The sequence below is a fragment of the Haplochromis burtoni genome, unplaced genomic scaffold, assembly GCF_018398535.1.
Source record: "Haplochromis burtoni strain Fernald_Lab_line unplaced genomic scaffold, NCSU_Asbu1 Contig_43, whole genome shotgun sequence".
NCBI classification, from domain to species: Eukaryota; Metazoa; Chordata; class Actinopteri; order Cichliformes; family Cichlidae; genus Haplochromis; species Haplochromis burtoni.
This window is the reverse complement of record NW_024582404.1, coordinates 1,648,836-1,668,853: the sequence shown is the minus strand read 5'-3', so window position 1 is coordinate 1,668,853 and position 20,018 is coordinate 1,648,836. Positions and strand designations below refer to the sequence as shown.

The 20,018-nt window shown below is 43.3% G+C and overlaps 1 protein-coding gene across 1 annotated transcript in view; it reads left to right on the top strand.

Moving 5' to 3' along the window:
* The window catches only part of rusc2 (RUN and SH3 domain containing 2), a gene marked incomplete in the record, with an annotated part of 46,581 nt that overhangs the window by 10,056 nt on the left and 16,507 nt on the right, over nt 1-20,018 (top strand). Inside the window, 3 exon segments of the mRNA XM_014333480.2 lie at nt 9,650-11,403; nt 12,522-13,062; nt 18,823-19,512. Of these exon segments, the coding sequence (XP_014188966.1) occupies nt 9,844-11,403; nt 12,522-13,062; nt 18,823-19,512 (2,791 nt within the window).

Below are 20,018 nucleotides of genomic sequence, written 5' to 3'. Positions count from 1 at the left end.
GTACTGGGTCACGGACTCAGTGCTTTGTGTTTATTGGTGATTCTAGCTATAATTATGGTTTTCTGCTAATGTTACATCTTTAGTCCTTGGGTTGTGGTTTCTGTTTTGTATCATCTCTGTGGTTCAGGTTCCTGTGTTTCCACGTCTTATTGTCTAGTCTGCGTCTTAGTTTCCTGTTTTACTTTGGTAGTCCTTGTCCCATGGTTATGGTTTCAGGTCTGCTTCCCCGTGTCTCGTCATTATCCCAGCAGTGTTTCCCTCCTGTCTCCCATTCCCTGATTACACCAGTATGTATTTAAGCCCTGTGTTTTTCCCTGCCCGTTGTTGTGTCCTCTGCGTTAGTTGTGTATTCCTCAGTCCATGGGTGTAACTTTGTGCTGAACATTTGGGGGGGGTCAAGATCTCTGTCTAAATAAATAAATCTGGGTAAATTCCCAGATGATTAAACATGCAGCTATTTTGCTCGTAATACCTGAAATGAGTAAAGAAAATCAACAGCCTACTTATGCAAGATAATTCATAGTTTTATTGGGGGGGTTATAATGGCTGTGTCTGATTATTGTGGGGGTCATAACTCCCCTACCCCCCCTGGAAATTACGCCCCTGCCTCAGTCGTCATGTTTTGTCAGCTTATGTCACGCCACGTCATGAACTCCTAGTTTAGATCATCCTTCCTAGTTTGAATGTTGTTTTTTGTTTCTAGTGCTCATGTCTTGTGTTTCCTTTTTCATTTTCTGCCGGTGAATAAAAACTGTCTCCTTGAGTTAAATATTCCGTCTTGAGTCCTGCGCGTGGGTCCAACCACTGCCTGCCACACAGCTCACCGTGACAGTGTTACTGTCAAAGTGGGCAGTTTTTTCTTTAAGCCACCATTCCATTTATTTGACTTGTCTTTAATTCCTATTTTATTACAGTAAATATCAGGGATGCTGTTGAGTTTTATCCACTGAAACATGATCATGAAGTTACAGGAAGTCTTTGGTTCCCTCAGCAGATTTGACATTTAGTTGTGTTTACTCTGCTGCAGGACTTTGGTTAGGTCTCAGTACTAAAAGGCAACTATGTTCATCAGCAAATTTACCTGTTGGAACGTTTAGCTAAATGATGCTAAAACACTGCACAGTATAGGAAAATAGCACTGTGGGTATTAGGGCTGGGCCATATTATACCGTTCACGGTAATACCGGTATAATGTTAGGCAACGATAGGAAAATGAAATATCGCGATAGAATGGGAGTAAAACGCGCATGCGCAGTGCCTTTGTTTTCATACGCACATGGCCGATTGTTGAGTGAAACAGATGAACCAGAATTGGTTTGTAAAAATGGTGCAACTTCCGTGATGTGGAACTGGTTTGGTGTTTGTCCGTCAGATACACAACAAAGCACATTTTTTTGCAGAACATGCAAGCGGCCGTTGTTATTGTCATATTTGTCGGACTAAGATGCTCTTAAATCTGGGAGTAATCTGGGTCCTAAACTCCGTATGCTTCAGGTCAAACAACACTGCAGCATCACTGAGAGTTAAAAACTGTCTAAATTCTTTCATCTTTAATAAAACGATCAGCATTGCTGCTTTACCAGGTGTAACTATGAAGTTTAACTTCCAGGCATCCATGAAAACAAAAGTTATTACATTTAACGGAGTTAGAAGTTAGCAGGAAGCTAGCGGAAGTTAGCTCGCTAGTTTCGCTAGTTACCTAAGCATGATATAGCATGTTCTGACTGAGAGATTTCTGAAAAAATTCAAACGTACAGCTCTGCTATCACTTCCAACATAAATGAAGACAGGAAACTAAACAGCAGTGACGTTTGTAGGGTTACTGAAGTTGGGCTAGCTGGTATATAATGATGTGCTACGTGATCGCTAGCGACACAGCTATGTTAGCATAACATAAACAGTGAAGCTGGAGGACGAACACTAACACTTTTCCACTTATAAAAGTTAACGTGAAGGTTCCTGATAGTTAGAGACAAATGCAATCGCATGGCAGGATGCTGTAAACGGACCAAACTTCAGTCAGGAGAACAACTGAGATAATCCATCCACAATACGAGGTTAGTCATTAATATACTGCAACAACATGGGAATAGAGCAGCTGCCAGAGAATTCAACATTAATGAATCAATGGTACAGAAGTGGAGGAAGCAAGAAGAATGAGTTTAATAAAGTTTGATTTATCTGACTGCTTTGTTTCGCTTAATGTGCCTTATAATCCCGTGCACCTTATGGTCCGAAAAATGCGTACTGCACACTGCAGTTTAATGTTGCAAAGCACCTCTTTTTAACTTCAGTGGATATTATACATGGTTATGCTCAGGATATGTCAGCCCATTTCTACTGGAAATGCCTTTTGGTTAAACTTTCAGCAAGGAATTTGCATTTGCACTGTTACATTTTTATAAAGCTTTAATGTACATAAAAACCAGCTTCTTGTTTAAGTGAAAATAAATGGAAGGTTGTCTTTTTGCGCTAGTAATGTTGTGGAGTTGTATTTTGTCTCGCATCAATTATATCGTCGGTTATATCGTTATCGCAAATTTTCAAATATATATCGTGATAAATATTTTTGGCCATATCGCCCTGCTCTAGTGGGTATAAAATGCTGTGAAGCTGAAGGTGCTGTGTTTATTTTGTCTTGTGTATTTTCAGGCTCATGACAGATTTGGAGACTAGTTGAGTGAATAAAAACACTAACAATCCGATGCTGCTGATTTCAGAATGATATTCTGGTCTCCTCATCAGGTTTAACGGGGTTTAGACTGTTTAAGCATCAACAGTAGGACGTCCTGAGAGAGCTCGACCTTTCTGGAAGAATTCAGGTTCTTATGTAAGCAGGAATTGTGTTGGAAGTAAAGAGAGACGAAGAAAAGAAATACTTTCTCATGCTGCCCCTCGTGGAGCAGGGCTCTATCTGATTGGGTGGCATTGTAGCTAGGGTTTCTGATGTTGCATGGGAAATGGATTTCGATTGGCCAAACACAGCCTCTTTGTTCTTCTTAACCCGTTATCTGATCAGATGTGCTGCAATCTGGTAATAACACAGAATTCAGTCATGCTGCTGCTGCTGTTGTTGGCTTGTGTGAGGCTGGTTGTGCATGCTTTCTTAAGAAAAGTGTGCAGAAGCTTTCTCTGCACTGTATTGTGCTCTTTGTTGCAAAGGCTGCATAAAGGCTGAACAGTTTTAGATTAACTTTTTCACTTGTAGGACCGTTATTTATATTTGTCGGGGTAGAACTGTTGCAGTTATGTAACTGCATGGGTATGGGTGCCCCATAGAAATCCCAAAAAGATAAATGTGGTGGTTAATGCAGCATAATGGGCATTCACTGGACGTATTCACTGTTCACTCTGTCATTTCTGCGTGTGCCTGAATAGCTGAATAGCTTGGCAGCCTGCATACATTTGTCAATCTCTTAAGAGGCAGTTTTGAGACAAGCGTCACACAGCGCCGTTTCATTGCTGCTGATTGATGTAGCATAAATATCACGCAGTAGATTTAAAAAGGCTTAACTTGTGGGTCTGTGCCTAGATGTCTTCACAACATAGCTGTTGATACTTCAATTTTTAAATGATTTTTATAAAGACACGTGCATTAAATTAATGTAAGAGATTTTATATCATTTGTATGGAAGCCCGTTTCCGCCACTAAAAAAAAAAAAAGGATCTATAACTCAAAACTTCTAGTTATTTTCTCGAAATTTCGAGTTAGCGCTGCCAATCAGTAATCTACGTGAATGACATCATTTCCTCGTTACCCGGAAGCTGAAGCCCTCAGGTACAAATGCTACAGCTAAGCTACCGGTATTACATCCAGTCGTGAATGCACAGATTGCTGAGTGTTTTCAGCCTGGCTTCACAACTGATGAAATCCCTGTTATTAGCTGGATCACATGGTGTTACTATCAGCAAACGTACTCGCGAAAGCGCCAATTTGTTGGGATCCGTTTTTTAATGGCGCGTTCCTCTGCGCAATATGCTTCCGGGTAACAAGAAAGCGACCTCATTCACCTATATTTTTGATTGGCAGAGCTAACTCGAAATTTCGAGTTATGGATACTAGCTTTTTTGTTTTTATTTAGTGGCAGAAACGGGCTTCCATACATTTGCTTTTAAATGATTCTGTGTCAGTTTAAAGACAATTTCCACAGTAAATTGGATTTGTAAAAAATTAATTGCTGTATGAAACGTGGCTTGTAGTGAAAAATGCTTTGACATGTTTTTCCTCATAGCTGGTTTGTCAGTATCAGTCATCCCTGCAAACACTTTAATCCTTTAATCCTCAGATTGTCTTTATTAATCATCAAAAGGAAAGATATTTGTCACAGTTTTTCAGAAATTGATATCTGTAAAATCACTAAAGGATCGAGGAAAGCAGTGAGACTGTGGACTGTCATCTTGCACAGTCGAAGCAGATGATGTCACACTCGGTTACCTGGCTCATGAGGTGAGGGTTATAAACAACAACCAGGATGTTGTGTGAAAAGTCCCCGGTGAACACAGCAGAGAGGCCGAGTGTGTTTGTGTTGCAAAGCAAACAGATAATTGTTATTATTTGATTTGATTTTAAATTATTTTTGGTTTAACAGGCAGAGGCCCCTTTGACCAGTTAAATATAAATGCTCTTTAAGCTCACGTAAAAGTAGCTATTCAGTGTTTTAAGATAATGAGCAGCTTTTATTTTCCTTAGCATGAACTCTGATGTGAAAACTACAGTAAGGAGGACTCATCAGAACTGTTGCTTGTTACTGTAGCTACAATCAAAATCTCACTGGTGAAAGTCCAACAAGTGTCTTTAATCAAATTATGTTTATCACAAATTAAACATGAAGAATAATGTGATTTCACCACCACCCAAACAGAATCTGTCTGCATGCAGTTCATATATTTCACCACAATCTTTGCTGGTTTCTTGTAAGTTGCAGACGATCAATAACAGCTGCAGCAGGCAGGGGTGCGTCTAAAGAGGGACACGGTGGTTTTTACTAATTATTTTGCACCTTTTAGATTATTAAACAGAAAATGTAATAGAAGTACAATTATTGCTTCAGCTACTCAGCAGTATGTAAAGTAAAATGAGTTTAGTTTTGTTCAGAGACTAGATTAATCCACAAAGTTGGCGACAGTGGGAAGGAAGAACTCCCTTTTTAACAGGAAGAAATCTGGGAAAAACCAGGCTTAGAAGACTGATATATTTCATCACCGCTGCTTTCAGCACTGAAATCCTGTTGTTATATGATGAACGCCCGCCTCCAAAGCAGACAACCCCAACTAAACCTGGGTCCCTCCAGCTTTTTGTTTTTAGAACTGAACAGGCTTCTTGTTTGAGAGATGAAATGTCTTCACACATGTGCAGAAGTCCAGGCACCGTCTTTTTCACACTCTTAGGAGTAGAAAAGAGATTCCTCGCATGAATAGATCAATACTCACATGGGCTGCTCGCCTAAAGTTCATCATCTTCACAAGAATTCACAGCAACAGGTGATATGAACGAGACAGCTGTCTAATCTGAGGACACATTACAGTCTCGCCTACCTAACCCTGCAGATTATCTCATAAAACCAGCTGGCTTTCCCTAACCTCGCCTGGAGTCTTTAACTGAGCATAGAGTCATTAATGTGACTCTGCTAACAGGAACCAGTGACAGCCTCAGATACATTGAAGGCTTCTTGGACCTGATACGTATATTATATGCAGAGATATGTGGAGTCTTGTGATCCCGCTGATATAATAATGGAAGAAAGGAGCAGATTCTATGATGTTGTATACTTCACTTACCTTTCTGTTCCACATGAGTGTTTGTATTCAACACTTAAAGAGAATACGCTGCAAGAAGATTAGACTTATTCTTTGGTGGTTTGTTGCATCAGGTGTCTTTGTGTCGTCTCTGTTATGTAACAACAGGACATCACGTTGCTAAGCGTAGTAGTAATGAGATGTCAGGCTTCTGATTCTTACCACACAAACAAAACAAAATGCACTTTTCTGTTTGAAACGCACATAAAAGTGCATGATGAGCGTGTTTCGTACGATACGCCGATTGAAAATCGTTCTTATATTAGTCCGTCGAGAAAAGGAAAATTACATGAAACTGTTTATGATAAAATGAAAAGCTGTGACGATTTTTAGTGCTGTAATGGTTTAGTTTAGGCTTTGGTTCAGAGCGGCAGCTAAGAAACGTCTTATTCTCTGTTTCAGTCACTACAATTAATTTATGGCAAGTAGTCCCAAAACAGGTATTTTTAATTAATGATGCCCTAAACAAGCAACCGATGCTTTATATTTTCTGTCAGTCAGCTTCTTCTGATGGTCTGCGATTATAACTCGACTCAGTATCCTCGCTGTGATTTTGAAATGCAGTGAGGGGAACGTGAGGTCAGATCTTGGTCTATGTTGTTTGTTTACTTTGCTGTTTAATCCAGGAGGAATTTAAAGGCTTTTCCATCCTTCGCTATCACATGAAAGACAACTTCCACCCAGGCAGGTGCAGGTTCACATTCACTGTGGGGGGTTTTCACACCGTGACGAACAATAGTTTCCTTCCTGCTATAATTTATCAGTTCAAGATACTTAAAAAGAAAAGTCAAAAAATGTCATGATTTATACCTGCAGCGCAGGTTAGTGGGAACCCATCACTTCTTTGTTCACAGCTTTGAGATAAATAGGTTGAGCTCCACTTGAGGTGAAATCCGAGTCCATCCCGACAGCAAATACCTCTGTTTAAAAGGTCAGATATCAAGAGAAGCATCACAGTTATTGCAGTGCCACCAAGTAAACCTGTCGCACTGTGCGAACACGTAGCTGTAGAGCTGCTGTGTGTCTTTGCCTCCATCGTGGTCGTGACGCTCTCACCAGCATTTATATCTTCATCTTCTTATCCATGCGACTGTTAGCAGTGCAGCTTTCCAATATGCTAAAATGTGGCTTTTGCTTTTATCTTCACATCTGATCTCCCACTTTTTTAGTCACAGGCGCACTTAATCTGAGATTACCTACAGTACATATCAGTCTGGACTGCACAAAGGATAGAAAGGTGGTTTATGAAGCATTTCTACATAACTTGAGTAGAAAAATCATATAAACAAATGATGGAGAAGCTTCCCAGCGTCTGAAATGATAAAGAGCATTAAAGCCTGTGTGAAATGTTGTTACTGCAAATAGAGCTGCATTTTACTTCCTCTGGGGAGGAAGTGGGAATCTGATGGAAAAATGACTTTCAGTGTATTTATTCACCTCAGTGCGGTGAGACTAGCATGAGGAAATACATCATTTTTGTGTAAATCTTCTGTAACGACACCTAATTTGGGAGTTACATGTATTGACATATAAAGACACCTTTTATCTATAAAGTTTCATCAGCACCAACGCTGCTGGGCTGTAATTGAAAAATGACAGACTTGATGCAGTGCAAGGTAGTGCATACTTACCTGCAAACAAAAGCAAAGTAATAATTTTTTCCTTATTTGAAGATAAACTGCATGCTAGGTGAATGTGTGTTTGCACCAACAAATATAATCTGACAGCAAGAAGATGTGAGGGCCTCGTGGAGATTTGATCGTTTGAGGGGCAAGAGAAGGATGAAGGCTCAATCCTGTGTCTGTTATTTAGGGTGTGATGTGAATAAGGATGAGATCATAGTCCTGTTTAAGAGTCAGCTGTTTGGTGTGTTACTGGCTCTCACTGTTTCCACTGCATGTGTTTCTCTACAGTTACTGAAGCTGTTTTAATAGGATTACTTTACATTACTACAGTTTATTAAATGTTTTGGGAGACTCGCTGATCATTGGTGGAAACAACTGTGCATTGTGTTTTGTAGTTCCAGAACTCTAATTTCTCTTTTTACTACATTTTTAACAACAAGTATGGTTGCAGTGGAGGATGCTGTCGAGTTTTTGGAGTAAAAACCACATCAGGACTAATAATTTGATCGTCTGTGCATGGTTTTTGACCTTTTGTAATGCAGCTCTGGTTTCCCGTTACCTTCTCCTGAAAGTCTGTCATGTGGGGAAGAAACAAAAAATTGCTAATAGAAGTTTAATTTTTACTTATTAAACTAAAAGAGACAGACAAGCTCCTATCACAGTGAAAAGAAAGAGACTGCAAAACCTAGAAGCTGATCACTAAAAGAGCAAATCAAGAAGGTTAAATGATTAAAAACACCCTCCTCTTCACTGAGCAGGATTTAGCAGTCAGCAGCAGACTGCAGAGTCGCTCTGGCTCTTCTCCCTCTGGCCTTAAGTACTCCTGGTCTAATTGCAGACTACAGACATTTGCTCAGAAGGGAGGCTGAAGAGAAGAAAGCAAGACATGCAGGAACTACCCCTGAGTTCAACCAACCCAAAACAAAGAGACCATTGCAGAGCTGCTTTACACAGTGCTCACTGTTTTCATGCAGCAGACTTTGTTCTTTATGTCCTTTATTTTTCTCATGTGTAACATTAGTTAAGCTAGCAACAAAAAAAGAAGCTAGGTGTGTTTAGGCCACACTTTACTAGAAGGAAAGTGGCTTGAGAACAAATAAACACACTCCTCATCTGTTCCTGTTGTTTCATAAATTACTCGAACATTAAAGTTTAAACACAGTGTGACCTCAGGTATGTGAGCCCTGTTAGCTGTGTTAGGATGCTCCTGTTGCTGGGTGGATGCTTCCATTAAAGACTAAAAGTAAACACAGAATCTAAAGTTTTTCAGTTATGGGGAGTTCATCAAGACTCTTGTTTGCTTTGGGAAAGGAAAACTTCAGTCACTGGTTTGTTATTGCTTTCCCTGGAGGGGCTTTACAGTGATTGGTTTTGGGACTTTGGGGTTAGCTGATCCCAGGTATTACAAGCTAATGAAAGCTCTGATGCTCCTTGAAGGACGAGGTTTTTGTAAATGATTGTGGTTTAAGCCATTCGATACTTTAACTGTACTTATATTGTATGGTATACCAGTATTATGGTATGCTGTAAATACTATATGGTAACTTTACAGAAATATGTGATTTTTTTTTTTGAACTTCTGTGCAAGATGTAACAACGCACTAACAGTAAGAGCTAAGTCTTCAGCTAAGAAAACCATATGTCGTTTATTTATTCATTAATCTGAGAGAACTGAAATGCAGTTTGTGAAGGGCAGGAGAAGATTTGTGCCTCAAGACACTGAAAGGGACATTTTAACGGTTTGTTTTACTCAAACTGAAAGCTCATTGCTGTGGTTTCCATTTGATCTCAACCATTCGGCCAAGAAATTGCTCAAGAAAGAAGAAACATCTATAGAATAGAAGTTGATTTATCACATTATACCTGGGCAGATTGTCCGTGGATATCTTGATGATGTCGAATATGAGGACAGAATATCACCATAATATTGGTGGAGCTGCTAGTAAAAAGCATGCAGCTGGCTGCGGTACATAGGGTACCAAAGTCCTGGTACACTAAGTGCCTCGGATGTTACCTACTAACTGAAAACTCTGCTCTGATGTCCCGTGTTTAACAAGGACACCAAACACCAATAAAACAGCCTTTTTTTCCCAGCTTTTTTAATTTTTTATCTAACACCGTTTCACTGGCTTTTTTTTACAACCTTGTAGCCTCAACCCCTGTGTGTGCATGTGCGCGTGCGTGTATTTGCCTGCTTTCCTAACTTCATTTGTCTTTGTGTTTTCCAGATGTATCACTCTGACCATGGTGTAGACTTCCCTGACCTCTCCTTCCAAATCCCTGGCTGCCCTGCAGAGAGAGGCCCAGCAAACAGAGTGTGAATACAACTGCCAACACACCTCGTTTCAGCCTCCCCCCCTCACCCGTACAGGGCCTCGCTCAGCTGCTGCAGCTCCAGTCCCTCCCTCGCTCCTCATAGGCCATGGACAGCCCTCCTAAACTGTCTGGTGAGACGCTGATTGTGCACCACATTCCCCTGGTGCACTGTCAGGTGTCGAGTAGGCGGCAGGGTGGCTGCGGGAGCTCAATGAAGAGGACCAACCCTTTTAGCCCACCAGAGAACCTGGGCTTGAGTCGCACCACTTCCCTTCCGGAGAGAGACGTCCTCCAGAGAGAAGCTCTCCTCTACAGCAGCCTGATCCAGACCTCTAGTGGCTCCTGGTCCTCCCACAATGGAGGAAGAGAAAGAAAGGGTGGCGGGAGAGGCGGCAGCACAGCCAGCGATGATTCATCATTTGCCTCGAGCAATTCGGAGGACCAGCTGATTACAGCGCACACATTACCCAGAGCCAAACCGAGGAACAGGAATCCATTCCGTCACAATCCTTTTCTGCTGAATACCGAAGAGGACGAGGATGACGAAGGGGAAGAAGATGACGGTGACAACCTCAGTGGTTACCTTGAAGACTCTTCCTTTCACCTTCACAGTGACGCTCACTCTGCTCTCAATGACGGTTTGACTTCCTTCCATTTGCACGACCTTGGTTTTGCTCCCCAGCCCTTCCTCCTTCACAGCTCAGTGGGAGGAAGTAGTGGGGAGTCCCTGAGAGGTGGCGCCTCGGATCTTTCAAACCACCTAGAAGACCTCGAAATTTTGGAACTTGCCAGTCAACGGCGCCATGGAAGCAGTGGCTCCAACATGTCGATGGACTGCGGAGATCAAGATTGGGGTGATGACGACGAAGAAGACGAAGATCATCCGATGAGGTGTGGGAGAAGCAGCAAGACGGGCTCCTACTCTTCCAGCTCTTCCACCCAGCACTGCTCCTGCTGTACTCTCTCCCAGAATTACCCTCGGCACTTCCCCGAGGCGTTCTCCGAGCCGTTCTTAGAGTGCCAGCAAGGCTACGGCAGCGACTCCTCCTGCAACAGCTCCGATGGTGTGCTCGTCAACTTCAGTGCCATCTACAACAAGATGAACAACAGCGTCCCAGAGAAGCCACCAGTCTCCGGTCCCACCAACCTCAACAGCTCCACCGACCACTCCTGCACCTCATCTGCTTCCGATCTACCAGGAAACCGAGACTCGACTGGAGGGGCTTTCTATTTGGACCTTCACACTTCTCCAACCGAACCTCCCCTATCTCAACAACTTGGAAACACATTCCCTCTCATCCGTGAACCACGCCTGTCCTCTTCCTCCACCTGTTCCTGCTCAGTGGAGCACCAGGGGGCTCTTGACCTCGATGCCAACTGCAACTCCTACCACCCTCCTCACGCAGGGTCCTCTGGCGACCTCGCTTCTTGTCTCCAGAGTCAGGCACGACTGGTCGTCGCCACCCAGAACTACTACAAACTGGTCACGTGCGACCTTTCGTCGCAGTCGTCCCCGAGTCCCGCGGGCTCCTCGGTTCACAGTTGCTCAGACGAACACAGCAAAGGCAGCCCCACCCCGACTCAGCCGAGTGAGTACTTCCTCTTCAGGCAGCAAGCTTACGAGGAAGGAGTGGAGGAAGAGGATGAAGAGGGAGAGACATCTAGGGTGAGTGGAGAATCCGGCCTCTGTAGTTTCAACAGTTTCTAATCCATTTCAGGATACACTGCATGCAAAGGTCCACACGAGAGTGGAAATGCAGTCCACTAGAAGTGCGACCAAAGGGTCAAAGTTCATCAGCTATTTTGTGATGTAAAATTGTAACACTGACAAAACTAAAATGTCACATTGGGTTCCATTTGATATAATATGATTATAATCGAATATGATCAGTGACAGTTTTGTTTTCCTATTTATTATGTGTAAAGGTAAATACACTGATTTACTGAATAACTGCAGCACTTAACTGTGAATAAGGATTTATGATGATAAAGAATCTATAATCCAAGTCTAATGTAAAAGATCTAGTCTTTGATTTATCCTCCACTGAATCTGTGTTTGATGTTTTTAGTTAAGTAAAGGTCAGTTTAATTACGTTACACATACAAGTGATTATGATGTAATGTTTATTAATTGTCTCTCCCCTCCAACTGGTTGTGGCAGAAAGCTGCACCTTCTCAGTCTTGTTCTGCTGGAGGTTTCTTCCTGTTAAAGGGGAGTTTTTCCTTCCCACTGTCGCCAAAGTGCTTATTCATAGGGGGTCGTCTGATTGTTGGGGTTGTAAAGGCTTTGAACTTATAATATGAAGCACTTCGCGGTGACTGTTGTTGTTATTTATGTAGCTAAAACTAAATTGGTCAGTGAAGCAAGACCAAATCGACAACAGAGACAGAAATTACATCTGACTCAACAGAAAAGGCAAAATGGGGAGAAGAAACATAAAGAGCTCCTAAACTGTAAATTAAACTGAAACAGTGAAACCTTTAAATAGCAGTAACACTGGTATTAGTCTGGCACTGGCTCGTTTTAGACACTAGCCACCGTCTGCAGTTATCTGCTCATGTCTGAGGATTATTTTAGCACTTATGTAGACTGAAGGGTATTAATATCAGTCGGTAACAGTGCCACTGCCACTGTGTCAAAGCAAATCTGGATTAGTCAGTTTAAGCCTTTGGTTTGTTTTTAATTTGACCTCTTAACCACAGCTACTAATGTTTTATTTTATAATCTCTTGGAAAAAGTTCAACTTTCAGTCTTTTCTTTTCATATTCCTCGTTATTCAGCAGGATGATGATAATGATGATAATAATGACAATGATGAGGAGAAGAAGAAGAATCAGCAGGGAGCTAAAGCTGGTCCTGTGATTGAAGGCCAGGTGTATGTCAACATTTCTCCTCCTCTGTCTGGTCGGGGCGTTATTGGAGCGTCTGCAGGAAGCCGTCCACGTTCTCGCAGCTACGATCGCAACCTGGACAAGTCTCCGTCTCCACGGCTCGGCTCGCTGGAGCGGATGCTGAGCTGCCCCGTCCGGCTCAGCGAGGGCGCTGCCGCGACCCCACCTCCTCCTCCGAGGGTCACCTCCTTCGCAGAGATAGCTAGAAGCAAACGAAGAAATGGAGGAGCGGGTGGATCGCCCTCGGTGAAGGCTGCTTCAGACGCCGTCTCCTCTCACTCGCACTCCTCAGTGGACTTTTCTCCGATCCTGGAGCAGCGTGTCGAGGCTGACAGTCAGGCCCTGTCGCCTGTACCCTTTACCAGATGTTACAGTCAAGGCAGCATAGAGCGACACCTGGAAGGGGGGAGAGAAACCCGGGCCAAGGCAGAAGGTACACCACCTCTTACACTGCACAACAACAGTGTAAACCTCATTTATTCCTTCATTTAGGTTGCAAAGGGACAGAAGAGCTTAAACTGACAGTTTTTACACTTAGAGAATTTCCCATCTACATATCCGCCTCGAGCACATTTGCATTCATTTGTTCTCCTTCTGTCCACCTAATGAATGGAAGATACATAGTTTCCTTTGAACTTATCTGGGCTCTGCAAACTCCAGTGGAAAGAATTTGGTTTGATAAAAGCTGATGTCACGCAATAATGACATATAAACGCAACATGTTTGGGAAGTTCCCCCTGCACCCTGAGCCAATAGCAGCATCACGAAGGTATGACTCATGTGATCAAGCCCTGACTGTGAGTTCGTTATAAGGGAAAGAAAGAAAGTTGTATTAAAAATCAGAAACGGTTAAAACCTTTCATTCAATTGTAAATATGCTGACATTTTTACATACTTTATAGACTTACTTTAAACAGCAGATCATCAAATGTGAACAAATGTTGAGGTAATATCCCTCAGGTGTGGACAGGCATTTTGTTCGGCCGCGTTTTTTCACTTTTTGGGTGTAAGATTGCGCCCCTGAACAAGCAGGTGTGTGTGTGTGTGTGTGTGTGTGTGTGTGTGTGTCTGTGTGTGTGTGTGTGTGTGTGTGTGTGTGTTGTGTGTGTGTGTGTGTGTGTGTGTGTGTGTGTCTGTCTGTGGGTGTGTGTGTGTGGTGAAGTGTGTGTGTGTGTGTGTGTGTGTCGGCGCGCGCTGCGTGCGCGTGCGTCGCTTGTGGGTTTGTTGTGTTTGTGCGTGGGGTTGCGTTGGGGTTGTGGGCTCTGCTTTAGATGGAATGAAGGGTTGAAGTGGGCCAAGCGTGCTCAGAATAACAAACAGGTGAGAGAGGAGAGAAAGATGCAGTGAAACACCCGCCCCCCACAGAGCTCTGCATCAGCTTGCTGAGCTGTGTGTGTGTGTGTGGGGCTTGTATATTTGCATATCCGTGCATGTTTGTGCCATCCTTCCAAAAACAAGCGCTCGTAGATAGAAACCTCTGTGTCATCGCTCTCAATCAATTCTATTTCTGAAACTTCTAATGAAGTTTGTGTTTGAATGTGATGCCTTTCATTTGGCTTAACAGATCAGTTATTCTCAGAAACCTCAACACAAACCTCCATCTGTAGCACTGGATTATTTTCCACAATTGAGAGACGTGAGGAATCTGACGGAGGAGTTTCTACTGGTGTCAAGTGTTTTTTGGCTTGTTGAACTTGAAATGGTACCCACATCACCTTCTCAGCCAACCTTAGTCACTTATGACTAAGATGTCGCTGTATTCCTGCACAATCCTGTTTTGCCTTTGTTTGTGCCTGAAAACAGATCAATTCTGCTTAATTTGGATGTATTTAGCACAGTATGCTGGTTGTTACAAGTACACGTGGAGTTTTAGGCGTAATTCTTGCAGACTAAATCAGGAATTTAAAAAAAAAAGATGGATTTGGAATCAATGAAAGCACTCTGTACTGTACAATTAGGTGGACAGAAATCATTTGAAGTTGAAACATCTGCACCTGTGAATGAAAATAAAGGAGAGTAAAGCCGTTAACATATCGCATTATGGAAAAGTTTTCAGCCAACCCTCATTCCTGTATATTTTGCTGGGATAAAAGGAAACGGGTGCAGATATAAGATGCATGGAAATACAGCATCAAGGCAAAAATAGAGTTTGTACAATTCTAACAAGCTTGAAAGTCAATATTTGGTATGAGCACGTTTATTCTCTCTCGGGCAAGTTCAGGAGTAGCTCTCCAAGCTTCTTGAAGGACATTCGGAGCTCTTCTTTGGATGTCGGCTGTTTTTTTTGCTCTGCTCTCTGCCGTGACACGGCTTCAGTGATGTTGACGTCCGGTCCCAGTGTTCTGTTTTGTGGTTTTCTCTCCAGGTATGCTTTGACCTGTTGCCACTGGTTTTCAGTCCAGTTCTTACCTCAGCCTTTTCTTCCAGTTTGCCTTCCTTAAGAACGGCTCCTTGACAGCCATCCTTTCACTGAGACCATTTCTGATGAGGCTTCAGTGAACAGTAGATGGATCGGGGCTCAAGGGCCAGATGCATCTCTCAGGTCCTGTTTCGGGTTTTTGCTGGATTTATTTCCTATTTCTTGAGGACATGATTTTCAGATGCTGCTCGTCTGCTGCGGATAGTTTCTTGTAAGCCTGCCACGTCTTCTTTTTTTGTCCTCTTCTTGTCCAGTTTCTTCAGATTGTGTAAAGACACGCCACACGCCAGTTTCTCAGAGCTAATAACTTTTTGGGAATCAGCTTGTTGGTGGAAAAATACTTTGACATTTTTTTAGATTGAACTGAGAAATGTGGTCAAATGATGTGTGTTTGCAACAGGCTGTTAGTAACAAAGTGCTTAAAGGTTTTTCTTCTTTCAGCTCCTCCTTGTAGAGATCGCCACAACAGCTCATCCTACACCTAACGTCCTCTGCTGTCACACCAGCCCTCTGCGATAAAGTGATTAAATATACAATTACAACACTGGTTCAGGCTCGAATGATTCATAGATGAGCATCAAGTAGCTTAACAAACAAAACAAAACAAAAAAAAAATCTAAAGAGAAACTAACTGAAAATGAGAGAAATAGAAGTGGAATGTCCAAAGAAAACTACCTGCAGAAAGCCCAGAGAGCTAATGCTCATTTTAAAAGATCACGCGTGTGCTTGGAAGCAAAAAAAGTAAAATGAGGGATGGGCCAAGACTTTTGTACAGTACTGTACACTAAATGGATAGACTGTGCATTAGATAACTGTCTGTACTTGGTAATTTAATGTTAAAGTAAAGATTATTGTCAAAGATTAGCACAAATACAGTGTTGGACTGAGGTGGATGAATGGATTTAAGTACAATCAGAAAGTTTTCAGCCACTAACTCTGACTCGTTAGGGTTTCAGGTACTTTTAAACTGTGCAAGATAACTTATTTCTATGAATTAAGTCACTAACCCATCAGTTTCTGTACATATAAGAACAGTGACCGTCGTCAGCTCAGTCTCAGCTGCTCGCTGTTTGTCTGCTTGGGTAAATACACAAACACATGCTTGGGATTCCTGTGGAATAGGACCAGGGAGGGTAAAGAGCACTGGGAGAGTGATATCCCAGGAAGCCCCAGCTGTCGCCTTTTATAGTTGTAGACCGGCTGGCGTACGGAGAGAAATCAGCCTCAAATGTGTCACAGAGGTGTGTGATTTGTGGGTAATTGTGAGTATTCACAAATATGTGCTCTGATCTACACACGTTTGAAGACGCGTTACAAAAACATATTTGGAAACCTTCAGTGATCAGTACCTGTAGTAATGATCACTGATGCACAAGCGTTTGAGGTTTGATTGTTAGATGATGAGCTTCCGTTTGTGCATGCGCAGTTTTGAGGCACTTTTCACACAGATTCACAAATGTATGCTGCATTCAAGTGCTAGTGGAAAACTGGGTCATCCGAACATCATTTGAGGAACATAAAAAAATCGTTTTACTTTGGACTTGTATGATCTTTTAATAATTATAATTATAATATTTAACAAGGTTTCTTGGAATTAAAGAGAAATGCTCTCTGGGTTTCGTCCTGCTCTGCTGCGCCATAATACATGAAAACATACGGCGTGCTACAACCAGCCTGTGGGCCGCACTTCAACTACATTTTTACATTAGAGCATTCAACACCAAAAGATCATCTAACAGCTGATTTTTCTGTTACGCTACAGCTAAATCACAATAATGAATATTGTCTTTACTTGAGGGTATAATTAAAATAGTCCTTGTAGACTTTTATGCACAAAACAGAAATGTTGTATTTCTTTCCTTCTACCTGCAGGAACAACCTAGAACACATCACCTCACCAGATTTACTGAGTATAGATGAAAGTAGTGATTGAAACAGATTGTATTTCAGTCTTTAAGCCCTTCAGCTGGGAAGTGAAACTGAGGATTTATTGATAATTTAGAAGGCAAGGGGAAATTTGGTAAAGGATCATCCCAAAGAATAGAGGCACGTTCCTCCCTTAGTTTGTAACGCTGTGTCTATAAAGGCCGTGATAATTTAAGGCTGTAATGAAAGGCTGTGCAGAATCTCAGCACATATATTATTCATTAGACTTCACTTCAGTCAGCTGTGTTGTTTCACCGCAGTACAGTACAGGCTTCAGTAAAAGCCTCTGGGAGACAGCTTGCTCACTAATGATGCTAACATAAAGCAGAGAGCTGCAAAGGAAAAGCTTCGGCTGTCTAATGGATTCATCTGTGAAACAGGAGAAGAGCCGAAGAGAAAAACAGGCAGAGAGGAAGAAGAAGAATGAAGTTGGGAGAGGCGAGTTAGCGAGAAAAGAAATGAGTCCAATTAGAAGGATGACAGAGCAGATCCAGAGTCGGAGAATGAGGGCTTCTCTTCTCCATCCCAGTGGGAGCTGAGTCCTGCTGGGTGTGTATTCCTCTCACTCCGCCCTCCCTTCCCCCCCGCTTTCCACAGCAGCTTGTTGTCGCCCTCTGTGGCTGAGAAACAGCTACTGCACTCGGGTCAGGTGGCACTGGTGGGCCGGCCGTTGGGCGACAAACAGCTTGCGCAACCCCGCTGACGTCACACGTCACGGTCTGTCACCCAGTGCGCTGGATCTAGGAGCGCACACACAAACACACACACTGCAGACAAAGGCTTCTCCTCGCTGCTGTGTCTCCTGACTTTCCCAGGTTTAGTCTGCATGTGTGTGTTTGTCTTTATGTGTCTGTGTGAGTGAGTGTGCGTGGGCATGTGGGCCTGTGAATAGCAGTGTGGTTCTCTGTGATAAGAGCGGTTGAGCTTTATGACCGGGCAGTTTTCTGCTGTGTGTTGTGGTTTCACTTCTAACCTTTCTGTTTGTGCAGTCTTGAGCTGCGATGACCTGCAGGTTCATGAGTTTCTACGCCGGCCTGATTTTATTTCATTTCTTTATTTATTTGTTTGCGTATCTGAGCTGTGAATATGTGTGGTGTTTGAGTCTTTATAAATGTATTGACTTTTAGCTTTAGCCTGTTGATTGGACAGTGTGAGGAATTTGGAGGAGTCTGTGATAATCTTATTTTATTTCCTAAATTATTAACCGAGAAATCAAATAATCGGCAAAAGGGAATCCACAGTGGAAATAAATATTTGCAACACACATTTGTACTGAGGTCAGCTTGTCTCCGCTTTCAGAGAAGAGGTCAAAGAGAATATAAATGGGAGTAAAAGATGCATTTGTGACATCTTGGTAAACACATTAAACACTTGGCTATGCAGCTGCAGCACTGACAGCTCATTATTGCAAATGCTTCACTTGTGGACGGGGTTAGGGTTCTGTTTCTGCATTTCAAATATGTCCCCTGAACGTCTCACATGCAGGGAGTTGACAGAGCTGCTGCTAGTTGTGATAATCTAAGAAGAAGAGCTTTTCATCTGCCCCGAGGAAAGACAGTAAGCACAAAAACATGAAAAGCATTCCATCAAAATACCTCAAACTTGGCACCGCATTTACTCAACAATACAGCCGACAAATATGAAGCCGGCTGGATTAACGGTGAAGCGCGCACACCCACAGACACACATAATGACACTCCTGGATATATTCAGTACATTAACAGTCCTCAGTTGCAGTTTTGAGTCAGGACTTTTTATATCTTTGTTTGTTGTTGCTGTCAGAGCAGGTCTGTACTGTTAAACGTGTGGCAAACTAGAACTAAGCAGTTTGTGTTTGGGCTCTTCTAGGTGGTCTCTCCAGTTCTGCAGACAGCCGCTCAGCAGTGGTCCGCTACAGCAAGGACCAGCGGCCCACGACCCTTCCCATCCAGCCCTTTACCTTCCACCACCAGTTTGCAGCTAAAGCCCCCCAGCCCAAGCCCCTGGCGCCCCTGCTCACAGGCTACATCTCTAGCATGCAGGCCCGCTCCAGCTTGGGCTCAGGCTCTGGGTCTGGAGGTCCAGTCGGGGAGGACGGCGACGACGCAGCTGAGAAAGTCCACAGCTTCCAGGGTTCTCTCATCACAACGGCTCCTCCTCCTGGATCGGTTAGGCCCTCGCCTCTTGGGAGTTACTCCCCGGTCCGACTCCAGGGAGCACCCAGCTCCGGGACCTGCTCCACCTGCACCCCCAGCCCTAAGCCAACGCACAGCCTCTCCTGCCCCCTTTCAGCCGGCCTCGGCCCCCTGCAGACCCCGCCCACGATAAAACAGGCGGGGGCATCAGCGCCGTTACCCCCTACTCCTCCTCCTTCATCACTGGGGCTGAAGAGAGGGGCGGTGCCACCAATGCTGCCAGCAGTGCAGGGACACTGTTTCCGCCGTGGAGGGCTGCCCGGCTTACCAGCGCTTCACAGTGACTCTCTGAGCCCACTGGGCTGCCTCGACTCTGCAAAGCACGAGGAGGGCAACAAAGGGCACGCAGCCAGGACACATAATGGTACGCCCATAAATAAATCTCACGTTTCCGTTGAAAACTATTCATTAAATCCCTGATGAGAAAATGCTGTTTTAAAATAGGTGAACAGTTTTTTTTCACTGTTCACACTTTGCTTTCACTTTGACTGAGGCCATCTCCCCCTCGTCGTCTCTCATGCCTTTGCATTTTCCTTCTTTTAACTGTCAGCCCTTCGTTACAGAATCGCTCAGCAGGTTTTGTCCTGATGCAGTCGGTTTATAAAATCTGCATTGAATTAAAGTTCTGTTGACTTACTGTCAAAAAGAAGCTCCTGTAGATTCTTACTGTTCTCTTTTTCTCTTTCTTCTCTCCCTCCATGCATGACCTTAAACGTTTTCCTGTCCTCCCTTCACCTTTTCCACACGCCCATCTTCATCTGCTTTGTCCCTGCGTATCATTTCCATCTGTCTCATCAACAAACCCTAATCCGACCCCTTTATCGCAACCCTAACACCTCCCGTCCCACAACAGCGCACCACCTCTCTCCT